This window comes from Elephantulus edwardii, unplaced genomic scaffold (assembly GCF_000299155.1).
Source record: "Elephantulus edwardii isolate Elephantulus edwardi_28Jun2011 unplaced genomic scaffold, EleEdw1.0 scaffold00193, whole genome shotgun sequence".
Taxonomy (NCBI): domain Eukaryota; kingdom Metazoa; phylum Chordata; class Mammalia; order Macroscelidea; family Macroscelididae; genus Elephantulus; species Elephantulus edwardii.
This window is the reverse complement of record NW_006399943.1, coordinates 5,400,321-5,413,364: the sequence shown is the minus strand read 5'-3', so window position 1 is coordinate 5,413,364 and position 13,044 is coordinate 5,400,321. Positions and strand designations below refer to the sequence as shown.

General features: G+C 55.1%; 1 protein-coding gene across 1 annotated transcript; it reads right to left on the bottom strand.

The window, feature by feature from the left end:
- Positions 1-365: 365 nt before the first annotated feature.
- ABHD16B (abhydrolase domain containing 16B) lies at positions 366-1,778 on the bottom strand. Its single transcript, XM_006896954.1, has one exon. The coding sequence runs from the start codon at positions 1,776-1,778 to the stop codon at positions 366-368; it is 1,413 nt and encodes a 470-aa protein (XP_006897016.1).
- Between the last annotated feature and the right edge of the window lie 11,266 nt (positions 1,779-13,044).

The window sequence follows — 13,044 nt, the reverse complement described above, 5'->3', positions numbered from 1 at the left end:
AGAGACCTACCTGAGGTTCAGGGGAAAGCCTGCACACATTAACATGGCGGTAGCATGTCCCCAGAATTTAAATCCCTGTGACCAAGGCAAGTTCCCACTGTCTTTTTGCAGTTATCAAAGCACAGCATTGCCACAAACTAGGTCAGATTAAGTTTTGCAGGACCTTTAGGTGCGGGGCGCAAACTGGGACATCCAAAAGTGTTTGTGTGAGGATGGGAGGCAGCAAATGGGAGGATAAAATGTAGAAGACTCGTCCCACTCCAGATACCTCACGCCTGAGGGAAATACTGCCTAGATTTCTAGGCAGGGCAGCTTTATAAAAGGGGAGCGAGTACACAAACACGGAAGCTGCAAGGGAAAGTGAACTACAGCGTCCACGGTAGCTCAAAGTCCTGCGGCTCCAGCGGACTGCAGTGAGTCGTCTCCACGTTCTTGAGGTGCCTGCGAGCCAGGAACAGTGCGAGCTGCCGGCGGCGCCGCGTACCCAAACCTTGGCCCACCATCCAGGGGAAGGCAAGCCCATGCGGGCTCCGGGCCTTCTCATCCTCCAGCTGCTCCTCACAGCGCGCGCGGTAGGAGCGCAGCACAGTCAGACACCAGTCATCGTCCACGCGGTAGCGCGCGTAGAAGGCGGCTTCTTGATCCAGGCTGCTAGAGCGCAGCCAGCGGGTCACGACCGCGCGGCCCTCGCGCACCATCACCGCCGGATAGCGGTACTGCAGCAGCCGCAGCAGCAGCTCGTTGCCGCGGTTGCCCTCCACGTCTCCGGGCGGCAGAGGGCGCAGGGAACTCGAGGTGTTGACCACATCGTCCTGCGTGCGCCGAAGGAGCAGCACCGGACCGGGGTAGCGGCACAGCTGCTCCGCCACGTTGAGGTTGAAGTGCTCGCGCACGGTGCGCACCACTAGCCCCTTCCAGCTGTGGGGCATGACCTTCAGCGCCAGTGGCACCAAGTCGTCGAAAGTAGCATCGAGCACCAGAGCGCCCAGCTCGGGGTACATCATGGTGGCCCAGGTGGCCGTGAAGCCCCCGATGGACCAGCCGTAAACCACCACATGTGCGGGCGGGAAGTGCAGGCGGTGCAGAGCGTATTTGACGACCACATCCATGGCGTTAGCGTCGTGCTGCGGAAACGGCAAGCCCGTGCTGCCTCCAAAACCCGGGTGGTTCCAACCCAGGACAGAGTAGCCAGCCTCGAGAGGCGCCGACAAACAGCCCATCTCGTAGAAGCCGGCGTTGCCTTCGCAGCAGATAACGAGGTGCAGTCCGCGCTCATCGCTGCCAGGGTTTTGACGGCGGTCCATGAACATGGTGTCGATCTCGTTGCCATCACAGGCCACCAACTTTGCGCGCCGGCCTTGGTAGCGTTCCACGAGGCGCGCCTGGCCTTGCTGCAACAGCGGAAGGAGCGCACGCGTCATCAGGGACATGGAGCCGGGGTAGACCAGCCAGCGGCCGAGCGAGTGGGCTAGCGCGTAGCTGGCGAGCTGGCCTGGCAGCTCGCGGATCTGCTGCAGAAGGCACTGCGCCTGGCTGCGTGCGACACGCGGCGGGCGCCCGGGTATGTCCTCGCCCAGCGCCGAGTCCTGCAGCAACCACACGCCCGCCGCAGCCGCCGCGCATGTCAGTGCTCGGTGTCCGCTACCGCCCCCTCCCGCTGCGCGCACATCATCCCAGCGGAAGTCCACCGGCCAGTCGCGGAAGTTGTAGGTGTAGCTGGCGGTCAGGTAGATCTTGAACACGTGCACTAGCGCTTTTACGAAGCAGATGACACACATGGACGCCGAGGCTACGTGGTGCTGCACGCCAGTCCCCACGCCCAGTGGCAGGGCCAGGGTCGCCGCAGGTGGCTCAGGCCCGGCCCAGCGGGCGCCTGTGGGACCAGCACCTCGCAAGGCTCCCTGCGGCATGCCGGTCCGGGGGCTCGGCCTCATGGCCTTTGTGACCTGTGCTTTCCAGGGCCAACGAGGGGTAGGACCCATGCGGGCAGGCCAGCTTTATGAGTCACTGCCCTGTCCCCCAAACCCTACAGTAGCCCCACCCTCCTCAACTCCACCCACCTACCTCCCACTTGCCACCCTCCCCAACTCCATCCACCTACCTTGCTCTTCTTTAAGTTGGAGATGACTTGAAATGCAGGACAGCTGGAACCCCTCCCCCTGCAGGCAGAGAACTTCATAGGGTCCTGCCCAGCCTCCTAAGCTCCCTACACTGGTAAGAAGCACAGGTAGGGCAGGAAGAAGCTGCTCCAGGGTTCAGATTGCCCACAGTTTGTAAAGGTGTTGGAATCTGGGATTATGCTGACCCTCTTTCAGTCTCACCCTACTCCCAGTGCTGGGGAGTAGCCCCAGGGACTCAAACCCTGCAGCATTACCCCTGAGAGCACCGGGGCCTTGGCCTGTGCAGCACTCCTTGGCTAAGAACTACCAGAGGTAGAATCCTGGTGGGGCCCAGGCTTTTGGCTCACCCTCTGCCTATTCTTTCCCAGCAAAGGAGGTGACCACCAGATGGAAATCCCCACCTTGCTTGGATCCGCTTTTCTTTGCCCCCAGAGCAACAGTGACCTTCTCCAGGTGGGTCCTTCCTAGCCAGGGTTCCTCTTTTTCAGGCCCTCCTCCAAGGCTCCCTCCCACATAAACCAGTCTGCAAGCTGTACCTTCCTCTTTTCTGGGGCACTGTGGTGGCTCTGCATTTCTCCTACACAGCAGACAACAAACTCAAAGATGAATGGGTAGTTCCCTGGGAGGGTCGGACTCAGTGAGTCCCCTTTACGGCTGCCCCAGTCTGACATATGAAGACATTAAATTCAGGCAAACTGGTAAACCCCACGAGACACTTTAAGCCCACTTGTTGACACCCAGCCTCCTAGCTAGGATGGTGTGTGGCATCGTGAGCACCAATGAACTCTGCCAAGACTGGGAATCAGAACTGAGGAGCTGCTGTCTTAGAGACCAGGAGACAGGGGTCAAGTGGCAAAGTGAATGAATTGTTGGAGTTTACTGCCCCAGGGTCATCAGACAAAATACAGGACACACAATTACATTTGGATTTCAAACGGACAACAGATACCTTGTTAGCATTTTTTTTTGTTGTTGAAAGTATACACAACAAAAACATAGCCTTCTGATTGTACAATTCAGTGATAATTGCACATTCCTCAGGTGTGCAATCACTCTCACCTCCTTTTCTGAGCTGTCCTTCTGCTCCTCAGCTCTGCTTTGATCTGTTTAACTGCTATTGTCAACTTTACTCCTAAAAATTGCAAGGTTCAAGGCAGACATTCTCTATGAAATAAGCTTCTAGTCTGGTTTAAGGAAGACTTCTGGGATATTTTGGTTTGAGGTACAAAATTATCTCAGGACAGCAGCTCTGGCGTGCACTCAGCCTCAGTGGCTCCAGAAAGTCTGAAATCCATGAGAATTTTTCATTCAGTTCCACATTCTCTTCCTCTCCCAATCAAGATTCTTTCATAGTATCTTTGTTGTTGTTGTTGTTGTTAGGTGCCAAGTACAACCCATAGTGACCCTATGAACAACAGTTCTGAACCCTGTCCTAGCCTGTGCCGTCCTCATATTTCCTGATACAAGAGAGTCCATTGCTGTAGTCACTCTGTCAGTCCACCTGCTTGAGGGTCTTCCCCTCTTTACAGCAAACTTTTTTTTTAATTGTATTATTTTTACATGTACCGTCAAATCAGATCTGACTGGTACAGGAGGAGATTGCCCCCTCCTTCTCCAGCAGAGCATCTGGTGGATTTGAACCACGTACCTCTGGGATTGCAGTGCAGCGTCCTGCCACTAGACCACCAGAGCTCCCTCAAACTTTTTGTGTGTGTGTTAGATCCGACTGGCACAGGAGAAGATTGCCCCCCCCTTCTCCAGAGGACCATCTGGTGGATTCGAACTGCTCACCTTCAGGATGGCAGTGCAGCTTCATGCCACTAGGCTATCAGAGCTCCCTTACAACCAATATTTTTGGAGTAAAAGTATATCCCAAATATCTTGGTGCATTTTCAAATTAAGAAAGTATTCTTAACTGAAATTTTAGCTTCACTGGGTTCTGATTGGCTTGGTGGGTTTTTTTGGTTTTTTTTTTAATTATTTGGTCAGTTGCTTTGCTTTTGCTAAATGTGGCAAACCTCCCTCCAATCACCCACCTCCCTCCAGTCATTCCCTCCAATTGTTTCCCTCCCTCTTCCCTACCTCCATTTGCTGCCCCCAGCTGAGGTCCAAATTTTCTGGATTATCTGGATTTTTAAACCAGATTGAGCTGCTCTCCTTATTGGGCTGGTCCTGAGCCAAACGAGTGTCTCAGGATCCAGTGGTCTACCAGCCATCCCCGCAGCACACCTGGTCAAAGTTTCTACCTCTTCTGTGCTGTAACCAACCACCTCTCCAGTGGGCTCTGGAGCTGGCAGCAGGCCAGCACACCTGGAGAGCTTATAAGTGGGCATTTGGGGTCCAGGGATGGGATGAGTGGGGCCCTGTGGGAGTCAGTGGTCAGTATCCTCCTGGAATGCTCCCTGGTCACTGACAGGAGAGGAGAAAGTGAGGTAGAGGGTGGAGAGCTCTGATGTTACCCTCTAGATGCAAGGAGTGCAGACCCATTTATGGGTGAGACCACATGAGTTACCACCAGGATACCCCTGATTGGGGCCAATGCCCTGCTTGTCCATGAGGGTACAGCAACAGAGGACCCTGTGACACAGCAGGCACAGTTCTGGGTGGCCTGGGTACTCTCAGAGCCCTAAGAGCAGTTCCTGCTGTGGGTGAGCCCCCTAATCTGCTACTGGGAAAGGATTCTATTCTTAGACCCTTTGCCCTACAAAGCCTGGCTCCCAAGGACAAGCAGGAAAGCCTGGGGGCAGGGTGGAGACCAGATTCCCTAGGGCTGAGGTCAGGGAGCTGAAGTGCTGTTCCCCTGGGACTCCTGGCCTCATTGGTCTGGCCCCTGGCTCACCAGCCCCTGTACCTGACTCTGGGGAGCCCAAGCACCCCAGAATCCATGCTCTGCTGTGAACAGAGAGGCACCTCTTCCCCCACCCTCACTAGAAGGGCTGCACACTGGACCTCCTATGTCCACCTCCTCATCTGTTCAGGGAAGTGAGCAACAGGATTGGTGGTGCTGTGTTCCTACATATCAACCCCCAAGTGCCAGCCCAGACAGACTTCTGAGCATCCAGACCACCTCTTGGCCATGAGGCATGACCTTTGCTCCCAGTCTCCACCCAGCCCAGGCTTTCCCTCCTGCAGCTCTGTCTGCCTACAGTAGCTGTGATTTATGCCGTGGAAGCCGGGAGCTGACCCTGGAGAGGAAGGAAGGGAGAGAGAACCAGTCTGAGGCAGGGCGGGTCTCAGGGTCGCTGGACTCCGGGAGTGGTGCCGGCCCAGGAAAGCTGAAGCTGCCTGGCGGGAGGGGCGCTGAGTCCGCACCACCGCCTCTGCTCAGGAAGTAGGGTGCGTGGAAGGTAGGGGTCAGAGCTGAGGACAGGCAGAAGGAGCTTCCTGGCGGATATGGGGTCAAGAAGGGCGGATATGGCCAAGACAGCTGCTGAACATCTGGACCTCAGGCTTTACCCAGAGCCTTCAAGGACTGGGGGCAGTGGGGGTTCACATTCACATCTCCTCTTTCCTGCCCCCCCCCAAGGGACGTGTTCTGCACCACACAGACCCTGCTTCCTGGCGATGGTGAGGAACACTCCCAACAGCACTCCCCCACCCCACCCCTGCAGCAGTAACTCCCAAACCCATCTCTGGAGGGAGGAAACCATAAATTGTCCACACTGGACACACCATTACCTTCACCCCACTCTGTGTGGAAAGGAGGGGACTGGAGGACCAGGGCCACTGTCCTCAAGGCCCAACCACCACCACCTCCCTCTTAAGAGAAGTAACTCCCTGACTCTTGCTGTGTGACAATCAGCGAAATGTTTCCAGGCCAGTTTCCTCTTAGACCCTGAGTATGCAGCAGGGGGCCTTTCTCAGGCTAAGAGCTCAGACACCCTCCCCCAAGGCCTTTGCTCACTGCTGATCGTTTCCCCTCCAGCAGGGCAGGGCACCTTCTGGATGGTTTCTCATGACCCAGTGTGAGCCCAGTGTCCCTGGGGTTGATCATGCAGGTCTTTACGCCCCATCTGCTCATGGCCACTGGCCACCTCATGCTCAGGCCATCAATCCCCTGGCTTAGGGGACCCAGAGTAGGGGCCTTGTCTTTTGTCTCTACCACACCCAACACTGGGTTTGATATGAAATAAACTGATCATTATTAACCAAACTGTAAGATGCTCCTTACAGAGTTGCCCCTTCATTCCTGCACGCACACAGACTTGTCCCTAAGTCTGCAAAACTGAGAGCAATGTTCCGGTGTGGGTGGTGGGAACCACCCCAGCCCACAGACTGCAGCTCCCTCGTGGGAGGGAGATGTCCCTGTCCCTCCCCCGTGGGCAGGCTCGTAGGCCCTGGGCTGCAAGAGCACAGACCTTTTCTTTTCCCTCAACCACTGCATCCCTACGAGTGGGGGACTGAGTGAAAGTGCGTGAAGAAGTGGCCCGGCAGAGATTCCAAAAGGCGTGGAATGGCCGCGTCCCTGGGCTCTGCAGGATCCGTGACCAGTGACCACACTGATGTCCGTATAGACAGCGGTTAATAAGTTAGACTCGGCCCAGGAACCATTCCGCCCTATTGGTGATCCAGTTCGGTTTTTTTCTAGTAGCCGCCACCGTTAGTAGCAGGATAGAAATGACGGCCTGGATTTCGGCCATGGAGGAGATGAAGGTCCCTCCTCTAGTCTCGCTACTTCAGGGACCAAGCAGTTTCGCCTGGTCAGTTCAAGCCTCTGAAAACCGGAATAAGGGAGGGGAAAGGGCCACCCCCAACACTAACCCCCTCCAGCCTGCTGATTCTTGAACCCCACGTTTCCTTCCTATATGCCAGAGGTAATTCTGCTCGGCCAGTGGGCCATGGGAGGCGCCCCCTTCCCTGTTCTTCCCAAATCATGAAGTCTTGGAAACCTTCCTCAGGGTGGTGTGGAAGGTGTGGCTGGGGGGCCGCCTGTGCCGTGAACGTCTGACCACCAGGAGCGCGGCCGCGCCCAGGGAAGGCGAGGGCCTGTGGCCTCTCCTGTGCAGCACTCTCTCCATCTTTCCTTGTGGTCATTCCCTTAATCCCGAGCGAGGCTAAACGGCACTCTAAGGGGGCTCCTGGAGAAGGGTGCGTGACCTGCTCACGGGCGAAGACCTGCGAGCGCTGGCGGCCAGGAGTTACTGGCTTAGACCCCGCGCTGGAATCACGACCCAAGGAGGGACCCCAGGCCGGGCTTCCTCGTGCAATTCCCACGGGAGTGTCAGGCGGCGCGGACCCTCGAGACCCCAGCTAGGGGACTGGCCTGGCGGTCAGGCGCAGCCCCCAAAACTGTGGCCCGCCGTGGTAGAGAGGAAGAGCGGCCGCAGGAGTGACCTGGGGCAGAAGCCCAGAGCGAGGTTCCATCTCCTTCAGGACACGCGGCGGGTGCGGTGTGTTTCCCGGCCGCGCGCCCTCACCTTGAGCCGCGTAAATCTAGGTTACAGCCCTCACGCCTCCTTCTAAGTCACTAGCGAAGATTAAAAATGGCAACTGTCCCAGAGCTGACCCCAGGGGACCCGCGAGCGCCTTCCCCCACCCGGCGCTCTCACACTCTGTTCTCAGCCCTGTCGGACTCCGGGGCGGCCACTTCAAGGCGCCGCCCCTCACTGCTGGTCCGCTGGGAACTGCGCGAAGCAGCCCCACCTCAGAGCTCACCTCTCGGCCAGCGGCCAAGCCAGTACCGGTCCTGCTAGGGGTCACCCCTTGCCCCGCCCGCAGGAGAGGGAGAGGGAAACAGAGGAGGGGGCGCAGGGGCGTGTAACCTCCAGGTCCTGGCAAGGTCTCTCCCGGACCTGCGCCTCCGTGGAGTCCTAACTCGGCTCAGCTCCAGGGTGATGCCTCGCGGACCCCACATATGTTCTACAGACTCGTGAGCACCCCCCACAGAAAGCTGTCCTGATTAAGAATCTGGGGGCGCATTTGCTCCAGCCCACCCAGGATGGTAGTGGTACAGAAGCATGGAGTAGGGCCTGACGCCTCTTCCTGTCCCACCCCTCCCTCTGCGCTAACCGCAGAGCTGCCCACTCCACGTCTTTGAAGCTGCCAAGAGCCGCTGGCTGCCAAGGGTGCGTGCGTCTGCGTGGGCCCACTGGCCACAGCCAGACGCCTTTGAAGTGCTGGGCGGGACTCAGGAAGTGGGGGGAGCCCACCCAGGCCCTGGGACACCTCCTTATAACCCCAACCCAGGTCTGCCACCAGCACCCTTGGAAGCCCTGGTGTGCCCTGCTGACAGACCATCCGCTGCCTGACACCCTCCCTTTCCAAGGTCTCCTCCCAGGAATTGGTCCCTCTCTCAGCTAAAAATAGCTGGCTAGGGCTGCGGAAAGCCCCTGAGGGGGAAGAAGGGTAAGCGTTGAAGCTGGTGGGACAGGCCCAGAAGCCTAGGCTGCCCTGGAAAAGACTCCTGTCGAGTTCCCGGAAAGTCCCCCAAAAAGGCTCAGGCGATGGGGCAGGGCTAGGGTTCAGGAGCTCCTAGGTCCCTGTACTGGGCTGCCACGGTCCCCAGACTCCACAGGTCTTCCTGAATGGGAGTTCCTTCACTCAGTGTTCCCTGCAGCTGGTGGTAAGCACCTCCAGTTGCCCACTGTATTTACCTCCTTCTGCAATCCTACTGCAGTGAGATCGAGTTCAGGTTCACAGTGACTCTATAGGACAAAGCACAATTGTTCAGTTTCTGTGTCTGTGGCTCTTCATGAAAGCTGACTGCATGTCTTTCCCTCAATCCCATCTGCTGGTGGGTTCCAATCACTGGCCTTAGCAGGCAAATGCTTTAACCACTGTAGCATTGCACCTGCATATCCCTGATAAGAATCTTCATTCATCAGACTTACAAATGCTGAGCTGATATGCTGGTGGCTGGGACACCACTGTTTCAGCAGTTTCTACCCCTGCCCAAAGTGTGCACTCTACAGAATGGTGCCCAGAGAGCCAGCACCCAGAGGCTGGTGGGGATGGCCAGGAGAGGAGCTGCAGCCTGAATAAAGCCATGAAGGGAGCTAACCCAGTGAGGAGACTGGAGGGGAGCAGCCAGGAAAGGGCCTGGGCTAACAGCCACTTGGCACTTATGAGGAATAAGGATGAGGAGGTGGAACTTCATAGACTGGGGGACTAGCCATCTGAAAGGAAGTCACTGCTCCAGAGGAGTCACTGGAAGACTAGCTGAGGAAGTTCCCTGCTAATATTTGCTTTTCTGAGGCCAGCTGCTCTTCTGCAGGGAGGGCTGAGTGTGCAGGCTGCTGAAGGCTCTTAGTAGCTGACATTGATGGGAAACCACAGAAGACAGGGAAAGGTTCAAGTGCAAGAGGGCTAAGAGAGACCATGTTCCTGAGACAGCAAGACAGATGCTTTGGGAGGTGGCTCAGCTTCCCCTCAGTACAGGCTCCTTGGCCAGTGACAAGTGAGGACAATCTGGGGTGGGTCCAGGTGAGCGTGGACCTTTAGAGTACTGTTTTCCCTGGCTTTTCTCCCAGCTCTGAATGTGACCTGAGTGCTACCATGAACCAAATCGTTAGTTGGGGTTTTCCCACCTGCAAAAGGGCAGACATGTTACTATGTTGTGTATCTGTGAGGGAGTGCCCATAACAATGGGTCTCAGAAAATGAACTGTACATGAAGAAAACCGATGGTGAGGAAACCTAATGTTTGGGAGAATGAAGAGTTGTCCCTGGGGTAAAGGACTCAAGGAGGCAGACCACTGCATGGCCAACTGGCATGAAGCACAGAAATTGAGAAGGAATCAGCAGATTTGGGGCTAGGATTTGGTGATAGCAAAGCCTAAGGGTAGCCTTGGTGATGAAGAGGTCTAGGATGTACTACTAGCAGAGAGGTACGTGGGCACACTGGGTTAGTGGAGTCTTCTGTGCAGATTAAAGACATTGGTATGTTGCATCCCCAAGGAAGAGGATGGTAGCTCCAGCCTATGGGAGGTTATCTCTGCTACAAACAACTTTGTCCACCACCAGCGGCCACCAGTGGCCACCGCTCAGGGTCCCTGCATCACAGTCACTTGACGCAGCATCATCACCTGGGTCGCCTCCAGCTCCAACATTCCCCCTAGCAACACTCCCAAAGTCCTCATTACACTCCCACTCATGCATCCATCTCTCCACTCAGGATCAATAGGTCTTGAGAATATTCTTTTGATGAGAAACTATTGTGGACTCAGGTGTGGCAGTGAATGAGACAGGTAAGGTCACCACCCTAAGGGAGCTTATGGCCAGACTGAAAACAAACATGAAAATATTTGGAAAACGGGAGTAGAGGAACCACAGTCTCTTTCTGAGGTAATCACTCCAGAGTTTAGGCACGTGCACACTATTTTCCTCAGGTGTCCATCATGGTCCCAACTGGAAATGGCAAGTGTCCATCTCCCAGCCAACTGATTATACCAAGGTTCTTTTAATTCAGTGAAAACCACTGACATCCACAGATCATGGACACATCTCAGAAGTATTGCAGTCAGTTAAAGATCCTGTGCTGCATGACCTTATTGTGTGTGTGTGTACCAATGAGTCGGAACTGGCCCATAGCTGACCCTCCAGCAGGTGTTCAGAGGCAGTTAATAGCATGGGAGGAGAATGCCCATCTTTCTCCCATGGAAGAACTGGTACTTGAACAGTGTGCCTCCAGGATTGCAATGCAGCTTCTTGCCACTAGATCACCAGAGCTCTGCTGCATGACCTTGTGTTGTTATGTTATTATGTGCTATTGAGTCGCTTGCGACTCCTAGAGACCCTATGTACAAGAGCTCTAAACGCCATTCTATCCTGTGCCAACCTAGCCATCTCAAATGCACTCATTCCTATCACTCCAGTCACAGAATCGATCCATCTCTTCGAAGGTCTTCCTCTCCTGTGCAGCCCCTCCACTCTGCCAAACCTGATGTCCCTCTCCAAGGACCAGTCCCTCCTTGCGACATGCCCAAAGTATGTCAGACAAAGCCTCAGAATCCTTGACTCCAAGGAGCATTTCGACTTCACCTTCTCCAGGACAAACCTGTTTGTTCTCCTAGCAGTCCATGGTATATTCAATACTCTTCTCCAGCACCACAGCTCAAAGGCACCAATTCTCCTTCTATCATCCCTATTCACTGTCCAGCTCTCTGATGCATAGCACATAATTGCAAAGACTGTAGCCTGGATCGGGTACACCTTAGTCTCCAGCCTGACGTCATTGCTCTTCAGTACTCTTGAGAGGTCCCTCACAACTGACTTTCCCAATGCAATTTGTCTCTTGATTTCCTGGCTGCTGTTACCAAGAGTGTTGAGTGTGGAAATTCTAGAGAAGACACAACTATGGTCACAAAAAGCAGATAAGTGTTTGCCAGGGGTGTGGGGCAGAGGACGAATGCTAAGGAGCTGAGGAAACTTTTGGAGATTAGTCTGCCATAATGGTAATAATATTGTGTCCTAACCTTGGTGAATATTACCTATATGTAAATGACACTTCAATTAAGTTAATTTTTATAAGACATGGACTTAAGCACAGCAGAGGTTGTGAAAATGGTGCAGAATTGGGAAAGGTTTTGATCTGTTGTCCATGGGATCACTATAATAACAACAACACCCCAAAGATTTGGAGAAAAAGAAGAGGAGCAGGTGAGGGGTGGGTGGTAAGGCCAGGCATTCTCACAGGAGGGCCTCGCTTCTGGCTCTTCAGCAGCTTCTACTGGGCAGGCATCCAGGAGCAGAATTGCTGGGTTATGCTCCACTAAGACATTTCAAAACTTTTCAAGTTTCAAACTTTTATGCTTTCCTAAGTTTGAACCCTGTGAAGCTTCAGTCAGGTGCTCACTGCTAACTTAGAGGTCAGCAGTTTAAACTCACCAACTGCTCCACAGATGCTGAGGTCTGATTCTGTAAGATTATAGCCCTGGAGACCCTATGCAGCAGCTCTCTCCCAGGTCCCTTAGGGCCAAAGAGGTTTGGAATTGACTCAGTGGCTGAGAGTTTGGGACTTAGGGTGAGTGTAACTCTCAATATCAGACTCAAGATGTGTGGTCGGGTGATTAATTTGTAAGATTGGTTTTAGGCAAGAAATTTCAGCCACAGCCCAGCAATGAGAACAGCTTCAGAAGAAGCCTCTGTGGGTGACCACTAGGCATTTGGTTGGGTTTGAGGCCCAAGTCAGGACACTGGTACCGTGGGAGGGTGGGTATCTAGGACTTCTTCACACAGGGGGGGGGTGAATCTAGCCTTAACTCATCTCTGGCCCTACAGGTCCATTTTCACCCAGTGTGCCAACATCTCTGGGACCCTTTCCCCCCAAGTAGGTCCACTAGCCCACCTCAGCCTACTCTACCACAGGAGTGCACATTAGGGCCTCATCTCACCTGCTGTCTCTGGCTTCCTGCCCTAGTCCAAGGAGAAGGCCAGTTGAGGCCTCACCCCCAGAACTCCAAGATCCAGCCAGGTAGAGACTCCTACAGCCCAAGTGCCAAGATCCCCGAGGGAACAGTGCCATGCCTAGAGACTCAGTGCAGGGCTCTGCTCTTCCTGGTGATTTGCAGGGGCCATCGGGCAGTGGTCAGCCCTAGGCCCTAGTGACTCAGCCTCCTGTGTCCTGCTGAGAGGATGTCCTGTCCTCCAGTATGATGCCCTCCCACTCTCCCAGGACCTGCCCTGGCCCCAGAGGGGAGGCAGGGTATGGGAAAGGGGGCACCTGAAATCGGCCCATGCCACCCTGCCTCACCATGGGATCCCAAGCCCAGATTCCTTCTGTCCACAGTGACCCACTGGGGGTAGGCACGGTGGCCCCTCTCCCAGCACCTGGGGCTTCTCCAGGGCAGAAGATAATACCCCTCCAAGGGCCAAACAGGAGGAGGAGAGGGGAAGTGGAGCGAAGGGAGAAGGAAGGGGAAAGGGTCCAGGGGCTCTGAGGTCAGTACTGGGAGCCACCTGCCCCACAGCCTTCCCTCCTGGTCTCC